Below are 9,252 nucleotides of genomic sequence, written 5' to 3' on the forward strand. Positions count from 1 at the left end.
ATGGAGGAGTGTGACGTATCACGTAGGAGGCCTTGGAACAGAAAACCCACCTCATCCTCCAACAATAAAGGGTGATTTGCTGGCTCAGGAAACCGAACAGCCCCAAGAGGAAGGTCTCAGGTTTGGTTTGGTTCAGTGGCCCAACAATGTTATGAAGGATCTGGTTTCTCCCAACGTGGCGTTCACCCAGGGCTGCCTTCCCCTTGTGGTGTTAAGGATAAAATGGAGATCTCCATGCTCCTCTCCTCCTCGGTTCATGAGAGCCCAAGCCCTTTGATGAAGCAATGATGGGATAACAGCTTTACTGATTGGCTAGAGGTAACCAGGACCCACTTCTGGAACTGGGGGACAGAAAATCTATTTGGTTGGCTCCCATGAACTTGGGAAAATGGGAATTTCATTGCCTCTCCAACCCAAGAAAGCCCATCTGTCCTTAGGGCAGAAGAAGAAAATGGATTCTGGGAGGGCTTTTGTGGGAGATGTCCGGACCTGCAGCCAATGAAGACCTGGCTGCAAAGTGGTATCTGAGTCTTTAGCTCAGAAAGGAGCTGGCCCAGGTTGTAACAAAGATCTGACGGTTACCAGTGCTTGGAGGCTGCAGCTGAACCGAGAGAATCAAGACCACCCAGAGATTATACATAGGTTCATTCTGTCAGATTCATCCAGTACTAGGTATGGGGTAGGGGGTGGGAGGGGGTCGGTACTGGAGAATAATCTCTGGTAGAATGGATTGCAAATCTTAGGCAAACAATGGAGATGAATCAGAAAATTTTACTATCATTAGAATAAAATTGAAATTGCAATTAAATAAATATATGCAAGACTGCAGTCAGTTATTTTTCACTGAAACCATTCCCTGAAAGGAACCGGTCATCAGAAAAATCTATTGAAGAGGTGGTATTCTTTTTCTTTTTTTAAATATATTTCTATTGATTTCAGAGAAGGGAGAGGGAGAGAGAGAAACAGCAATGATGAGAAAAATCAGTGATGGGCCACTTCCTACACTCCCCACACCTGGGGATCAAGCCTGCAACCTGGGCATATGCTCTGACTGGAAATCCAACTGTGATGACTTCCTGGTTCATAGGTCGACACTCAACCACCGAGCCACGCTTGCTGGGCTTGAAGAGGTATTCTTTTTTTTTTTTTAATTATTTTTATTGATTTCAGAGAGGAAGGGAGAGGGAGAGAGAGATAGAAACATCAATGATGAGAGAGTATCATTGATTGGTTGCCTCCTGCATGCCGCCCACTGGAGATCAAGCCCACAACCCAGGAATGTGCCCTTGACTGGAATCGAACCTGGGACCCTTCAGTCCGAAGGCCGACGCTCTATCCACTGAGCCAAACCAGCTAGGGCTGAAGAGGTATTCTTAATGAATCTTACTGAAGAGGCAACTGTGTGGATATTAAATGATACTAACTTTTTGAAGTTAACAAGGATGTCTCAAAAGTTAATAACTTAGAAAAATAACAAAAATACCGTTTATTAAAAAAAATGAAAAGTTAATGGTAAATAGCTTTATATAAACTATGTTTTACAATAAAAGGGAAATACCCCTAACCAGTTTGGCTCAGTGGATAGAGCGTTGGCCTGCAGACTGAAGGGCCCCGGGTTCGATTCTGGTCAAGGGCACATGCCCAGGTTGTGGGCTCCATCCCCAGTGGGGGCCATGCAGGAGGCAGCTGATCAATGATTCACTCGTCATTGATGTTCCTATCTCTCTCTTCCTTTCTGAAATCAATAAAAATATATCTTAAAAAATAAATAAAGGGAAATAAAATGCAGAAATTAGAAAGGGCAACTTATCAGGAAGCAGATAACAGAAGGAATAAGCATAAAGCTATACTAAAGGGCACCTCAGCCCGCAATACAGTTATAGGAAGTAGTTATTAAGAATACATGATAAAAAGAAAAATACACGAACCCAGGTGATTTACCAAGACAACGAGATTCAGAATACTGGTCAGGTGCGGATGAGGATCTGTGACAGGGCCCCCCTGCTCCTCTGCACAACAGCCACAGCTTGAGACGCCCCCTCCCCGAGCCCCGCGGTAGCCCGCCTGGCCCGCCGCCAGGTCAGACCCGGGTGCAGCGGAACCTCTCGGGTCCGCAGGGACCTTCAGCCAATTCTAGAACCGCGCCTCTCCTGTCTGCTGGTAAGCTCCGCCCACACGTAGCACCCGTAGCCAATCAGAGGAGGCGCTCCGCAGGGCCTAACTAATGAGGAGGTGGCCAGGGGCTTGTGGGCGGGACCCGCTCGTGCACAGCCGAGATGCTGACCGATCCGGGCGGCCCTCGGGTACCTTTAGGACCCGGGCCAGCCTCCAGACTTCCCAAAATAGACCCCCGGGCCAGATGCCTGAGCGCGTCATGGACTCCGGAGGAGCCGAACGCCTCGGCGGCGCCCCGGCCACACAGCCGCCATTGGCGCACGTCGCCCCCTCGCTCTTTCTCGGGAACGCGCGCACTGCAGCCGCGTCGGAGCTGCTGGCGTGCGCGGGCGTCACCCTGTGCGTTAACGTCTCGCGCCAGCAGCCCGGGCCGCGCGCGCCCGGCGTGGCCGAGCTGCGCGTGCCCGTGTTCGACGACCCAGCCGAGGACCTGCTGGCCCACCTGGAGCCCACCTGCGCCGCCATGGAGGCCGCAGTGCGCGCCGGCGGCGCCTGCCTCGTCTACTGCAAGAATGGCCGCAGCCGCTCGGCCGCCGTCTGCACCGCGTACCTCATGCGGCACCGTGGCCTGAGCCTGGCGCAGGCCTTCCAGGTAGGGCGGTCCTTCAGGTGGGGTAGGGCGGAGCCGGGGGTGGGAGCCTTCTCAGGGGGCGGGGCTCCTGGCAGGGGCGGGGCACCCCCCCACCCCCACCCGTGGTGGGTGGTTGAGGACTTTATAGCGAGTGCTGGGCGGAGTTTCACCTAATCCCCTCCTTTGCAGACCGTGAAGAGCGCCCGCCCCGTGGCCGAGCCCAACCCTGGCTTCTGGTCCCAGCTCCAGAAGTACGAGGAGGGCCTGCAGTCCAGGTCCCGCCTGACCCCGGAGCCCTCCACACAGTGAGCCCTGATTGGTCAGTCCAACCCCCAAGCCAGACTGGGAGTTTCCTGGGATGGTGTAATCCAAGCATGTCAAACTCAGGGCCGCAGACCGCATGCAGCCCACAACTAATATTTTTGCGGCCCAGCCAATGTAAGGGTATGTAAGAAATGTTTTAATAAAAATTTTGTAACTTAATTTTTACAACATCCTGTTCTACATAATCCTATATAATAAAAGGCTAATAAGGAATGACCAGTCGCTATGATGTGCACTGACCACCAGGGGGCAGACGCTCAATGCAGGAGCTGCTCCCTGGTGGTCAGTGCACTCCCACAGGGTTTCTGCTCAGCCAGAAACCCTGCTCACGGCTCAGCGCAGTGGCGGTGATGGGGGCCTCTCCTGCCTCCGCAGAAGTGCTAAGGATGTCTGACTGCCCGCTTAGGCCCGGTCCCCTTGGGACATCAGTCGGACATCCCCTGAGGGCTCCTGGACTTCTAGAGGGTGCAGGCCGGGCTGAGAGATTCCCCCCGCCCCCCAATGCATGAATTTCATGCACCGGGCCTCTATTATTAATAACGAACTACAGCATTCGCTAATGATATTTTATAATTGTGCTGCATTCATTTCCCTTATACACCTTACGCTCAGGCGCACCATTTCTCTCCACTAATACCAGCAGGGACTATTTTAGTAGCCGATTGCCACGTCATTAGTCTTGGACTGACTTGTTTGGTGTGCGCAACAGGAAATATTTGGCTTTCAGAGAATAAGAAAAATAGGCTTATTTGCATTACGCTTATTAATTTGTGCAGTTATTCAGTATCTGGTAAGTTAATGTTCAAGAAAAATATTAATTTTTATTAAAATGTTCTATTTATGTTAATGATTACTCATTTATTTCAGCCCTTTGTATTCAGCATGTCTCTATTGAAATAAACCTAGGTTTCTATGAAAATTGAAGCTTTTGTTTTTTTGCAGTCCACATAAACTTAAACCTTGTTTATGTGGCCCATGTTAGCCTTTGAGTTTGACATGCTTGGTATAATCCATTCACAATCCCAGTTTATTAGACTGGGCTTCGTCAGGAAGATCAAAACTACTTGAACTTTAGGCAGAAAGACATTATAGGGAAATCAAGGCCGGGAGCCAAGGTCAGGAGATGGGGAAGTTCAGGGGTCACAGAGACCTGCCACCCTGATGTTGGCTGCTGGCCACTGTGACTTGGACAACTATGGAGGACACCTGGGGTTGCTGGCAAACTCATGTCTGCAACGTGCTTAAACCATAGTGGCTTTTCCCCAGGCTCACACTGGTCCTGTGTCTTATCTCAGAACCCAGCACTGGATTGGGCCAGCGAGGCCCCATGGTTTCCAGACTTGTAGTTGCCATGACATGCAGGTGAGGGTGCAAGGCTGTGACAAACCACCTAGCACACCCACCTCTTACCATACCTCCCAGTTCCAGCACCAGCACTGAGCCCTAGTCTGACCTCCTGCAGCCACCTTCACACCAACAATGCACTGGCCGCATGCACATCTGAGTCTGTGCATTCCTCTTCTGGTTAACATGCACCTCATATGGACAACCTGTGGCCTAAAGATATTAGGAAATTTATCACCAGCAATACTTCTTAAATAAGGTAGTGGGGGAAAGAAAAGGAAAAATTGGGTAATACATGTTGTCAAGTGATAATCGGTGCCAATTCAATGCCAACAGGAAGCCCCAATATGGGGTGTGGTGCAGAAAGAAACTATTCAAAACAGCTCAATTGCAACACAGCATAGTTGTTTTAAAACAGCAGGGCAGTTGGCAGCCCTGGCACCAGGCCCTTCTCTAGCTAGACAACTGTGCTCTGCTTGGCTCTGCTCCACTTCACTCCTCTCCTCAATGTTCTGCTCTGCTCTGCTCCATGCTGGTTTGCTTTGCACTGTGCTGGGCTGCTCTGCTCTGCTCCAGAAGACACCTTCATTGTTTCAGCTCAGCCAGGAAAACAGTCTTCAGACATAGGTGGAAAGGGAAAGTGTACTCAGAGCCAAAGGACAGCTGGCTTATATGGACAGAAGGCCATGCCCCTGGTCCCTGAGTAGTCTGTCCTCATACAATGAGGACCCCAAATTCTCACAATTTGATTGGTCCAAAGGACACTTCCCTAATTGCTCACAATGGAGCTGCTCTGATTGGTTGGTGAAGATGTTGATGGGATATAGCTGGACAACTGATTGAATTGGGAAAGCCTCGGTCCTATTGGTTGAAATAGGATTCTAGGAATCTATAATAATAAAAGCATAATATGTAAATCGACCGAATAGGGGAATGACCATCCGGATGTCCTTCTGAACGACCTTCCGGGCAAAGCCGGGGCTGCAAGGGCCTACTCTTGCACGAATTTCGTGCATAGGGCCTCTAGTTCCTCTGTAAGGGCTGGCTCAGATGACAGAAACACAGTGGAGGCAGGCAGTTCAGTGCAGGCCTCTCCCTGAAGTGCAGTTTGCATGAGAGGCCTCTGTGTAGAAATGACTGCTAGGCTCTTTTTCTTAAAATCTGAGCCCAGTTTGTCACCAGGAGCCCTTCTTAGTAGATGTCTTCTTTCTCGGGTTTATAATGTGAATTTCAGATACTGTAGTTCCTGGTTAATATGTAGAAATATATACATAACAAGGTAATGAGTAAAATAACTGTAGTTGGTGTAATTTCCCTTTCCCATTACTCATTTTGTATCCCCTCCACCTTCAGCTAACTCCTCGCTGGTGGTGATCTTTCCTAGTAGGATGACAAGGCTTCATCCTTCAGGGGCCCCACATGGCCCTGCATGCATTTTCGTGCTATGGCCTCTGTTTCCTTTCCCACACAATCTGGGAAGGATCAGGAGAGTATCCTGAGTTCCATCATGCCCCTCGGATCCCCACTGAGCAGCAGCAAAACCCCGCTGCCCCTGAAAGTCATGATCAGTCACTCCACCCAGCAGAGCAACCCTGATTTGCCTGATGCCTCTGGTGTGAGGCAAACATCCAGGGGAACAGGGTCTGTCCTTGGTGTAAGCATCCTGCCTGGAAATGAAGGCCTCTGATCCAGCAGAGACCAAAGTTGAGGGAACAGGAAGCTGACACTTTGTAAGTGAGGCATGAGTAGTTGTGAAAGGGACCTCTCTCTCCCCAGCCCTTTAGCTCCTGAACTTGTGACAGGAACAATGCCATCCATTGGTCCCTGACTCAGATCATACACCACCACACCCAGCCCCTCTAGTAGCCCCCATCGCTGAGAGCCACAGCCCCCGTCATAACCTGACTCCTACAACCTTAATAGAAGACTTGCCAGCTCTCATTTACTCCCCCCAAACTCCTCATAGCTCATCACCATTTCATCAACCCCATGGGGTCTACTGCCATCTTCTCCATTTGGCAAGTGCTCTAGTGGCTCCATCTGCAACTTTGGGAGTTGAGCAACTGTCCAGCTTGAAGGTCAGGAGCAAAAACCTGAGACAGGTTGTTACTCTGTGTGATGCAGCCGAACTGCCCATGGCCACTTTTGATAGTATATCCCCCTAACCTGATGCCCTGGCTCTGGGTGACAAGGGTGCAATGGTGACAGAGTCCAGGCCTGGTTGTAGGACATCTTGGGTCACATCAGCTTTTTATCCCATCAGCTCTGTTCTGAGAATCATCCAGTGTAGCTCCCAATTATCCCTAAGACCTCTGTCCAAGGGACAACACAGCCCCTCCTGAATGCCACTTCTCCTGAAAGCCCTTGCCTCCACATCTACCTCCTAGCAGGGGAGGCCAGGGACCCACGCTCCTCCCTGGACCCTGCCACTTGAATGGGAGTGCATGAATCACATGCATTAAGGGAGGGCTGGGGTGATTTGATCGTCAAAAGGCTGGAGTATGAAAATTCCTGTGAGAAAAGCCCCAGCCTCTGGCATTCCAGACTTCCACGTTCCTCTCCCCTGGCTAGGTCAGGAAGGGTGCGGGAACTGCAGCCACCCAGACCTTTATCAGCAGGACAGGGACAGGGTAGAGACAACTTCTGTGAGCTTCACAATTCATAAGGTGCCTTGATAGCCAGGCACTAATACTTAAAAATAGGTCTATTTGCTCCAAGACTGGTTTGTGTGGCCCCCTTATATAAATGCAGGGTGAAAGGGACCCCACCCCAGGGGCAGAGGAGGTAACAGCCCCTCTGGACCAGCAAGACTGCCACCACTCCACCTGTCCTATGTGCAGAACTGGCCACTAGGAGATGCCCAGGGCCCTCCAGGAGAGAAGGATAAGACCCAGCCCCCACCCCTAACTCCAGGGAACCAGGGGGGCAAGAAGTTCCTGATGTTCACTTACCCTAAAGGCTCAGGTGACTAGGGATCAACCCCAGTCCTCTCCCTATTGAGTCTTTGGCTCAGGACCCACCCCTTCTCCAGGTGACTGCAGGAACACTGGGCTTCTAGTGAGTTTGTGGTGGGTGGCCCCAAGAGAGAGGCTGGGACCCCAAGATAAGATGGCACATGACTCAATGCATGTGCTCTGTATCAGTGAACACACATCTTCCCTTTCAGCCGTGGTTCCCACCCCTGGGGGAGGAGGGCAGGCAGGATGGCATGGTTACCAGTGGTGACACTGAGTCCAGAAGGATTCAACACTACTCAGAGATGACACTGAAGCCAAGTACAGTGTCTCAGTCCAGCCTCACACCTTACCACATGGCAACTGAGCAGGAGAAAGAGGTGTGCAGGGTTCCTGGGTGTTCTCCAGGCCAAAAAGCCCCATCCCTCCCCACCCCCCCACACCCCCAAGGCCCAGAGTTCTTATGCGATGCTGACAGCAACATCTTGGTGGTCCCTCTCATCCCATGGCTTCGAGGTACATGTGACACCCTCTCATCGGGCATCCTTCCTAATCTGCAGCTGTCCCCTCTGGGCCCAGGCCTGTGCCCAGGACTGGGCAGGTAGGGTGGGAGCAGGCAGGCCAGGTCTGGTTACTGCCCCAGCACTCACCCTAGGGTTAGGGTTAGGGTTAGGGTTAGGGTTTTAGGATTAGAGTTAGGGTTAGGGTTTTAGGGTTAGGGTTAGGATTAGGGTTAGGGTTTTAGGGTTAGGGTTAGGGTTTTAGGGTTAGGGTTAGGGTTTTAGGGTTCGGGTTAGGGGGTTAGGGTTAGGGTTAGGGTTTTAGGGTTAGGGTTAGAGTTTTAGGGTTAGGGTTAGGGTTAGGGTTAGGGTTAGGGTTAGACAACCTGGCCTAACGGACCCTGCAGGCTGTTAGGCAGCACTGTCCAACAGAACTTTCTTCCATGATGTAATATCCTCTGTCCAGTGTGATTGCCATTAGCCATACACTGCACTCCCAACACAGGGAGACCCTGGAACAGCTGGGGCAACTGAGGAGCCGAACCTTCATAGCTAGTGGCCACCTGAACTGGCAGAACAGTTTTAAGGCCCCTGAGCTTCGCCTCTCCCTACATGGCCCAGAATAGGGCTACTGGTCTCACCAGTTAGTTGGGGGGAATATAAGAATCACTCCCTCAACCCCCAATAGATGAATAACATTGAGTTCCAGACGCTGCATTTCTCGTCTTCACAGAGGCAGCCTTGTTCCAGGTGTCTCAGCAGCCACAGCCCCAGGAACCTGGCCCGCAGAGTCCCTGAGGGAGCGCGCCTCCTGTGGTCTCCTGGACGTGGAAGCCCACAGGGCGGGGAGGCCACTTCGCCGCCTGTCACACCCTGGCCCCTGTGCACTCCGGTCAGAGCACAACGCCCCCGAGCCCCCAGCTCCGGCTCACTACCCCATCCCCAACCCCGTGCACTGTGCCAGGCCATCTGCGCACAGAGCCCCACTCCCCACCCCGCCCCGAGCACAGCTTCTCAGCTCCGCGCACGGCATCGGGCTCCCAGTACACGCGGCGCACGGCGTCCACGGTATCCCACACACCGCGCCCGGGCCACCTGTGCACAGCGCACGGCGCACAGCGCCCAGGACACCCGTGAGTAGCGCCTCCTGCTCGCCATTCTCGGCCCTACACGCAGCGCGCCCGGCCACCGGTCCCCCGCTCACAGTGTCTCCTCGGCTACCCGGTCCCCCGCGCACAGCGCCCGTTATCCTCACAATGTCATATACACAATTGACACATGAGAAAAAAAATGCTGTGCACACCCTGCAATCCACTATAATAAGGGAAGTTTCATGAAGACAAAATGGATGAACTCCCTATGTACATTGCAAACACTTTCATAT

At 52.0% G+C, this 9,252-nt stretch overlaps 2 protein-coding genes across 2 annotated transcripts in view; one reads left to right on the top strand and one right to left on the bottom strand.

The window, feature by feature from the left end:
* The window catches only part of ANKMY1 (ankyrin repeat and MYND domain containing 1), a 46,715-nt gene extending 43,971 nt beyond the window's left edge, over positions 1 to 2,744 (bottom strand). Inside the window, exons 1-2 of the mRNA XM_023743366.1 lie at positions 2,629 to 2,744; positions 51 to 271 (exon numbers count right to left, since the gene is read on the bottom strand). The gene's annotated coding sequence lies outside the window, so the exon portion shown is untranslated. The remainder of the gene's footprint in view (positions 1 to 50; positions 272 to 2,628) is intronic.
* DUSP28 (dual specificity phosphatase 28) lies at positions 2,284 to 3,214 on the top strand. The gene is made up of 2 exons (XM_006082994.3): positions 2,284 to 2,767; positions 2,936 to 3,214. The coding sequence occupies exons 1-2, from the start codon at positions 2,360 to 2,362 to the stop codon at positions 3,053 to 3,055; spliced, it is 528 nt and encodes a 175-aa protein (XP_006083056.3). The 5' UTR covers positions 2,284 to 2,359; the 3' UTR covers positions 3,056 to 3,214.
* The last annotated feature ends 6,038 nt before the right edge of the window (positions 3,215 to 9,252 follow it).

The sequence above is a fragment of the Myotis lucifugus genome, unplaced genomic scaffold (genome assembly GCF_000147115.1).
Source record: "Myotis lucifugus unplaced genomic scaffold, Myoluc2.0 scaffold_5, whole genome shotgun sequence".
NCBI lineage: Eukaryota > Metazoa > Chordata > Mammalia > Chiroptera > Vespertilionidae > Myotis > Myotis lucifugus.

What these genes read in the sequence shown, in the direction of transcription:
- DUSP28 (XM_006082994.3), top strand. Translation starts at nt 2,360, where the DNA reads ATGCCTGAGCGCGTCATGGACTCCGGAGGAGCCGAACGCCTCGGCGGC. An exon ending in GCCTGGCGCAGGCCTTCCAG is followed by an intron (nt 2,768 to 2,935) that starts GTAGGGCGGTCC and finishes CCTCCTTTGCAG; the next exon opens with ACCGTGAAGAGCGCCCGCCC.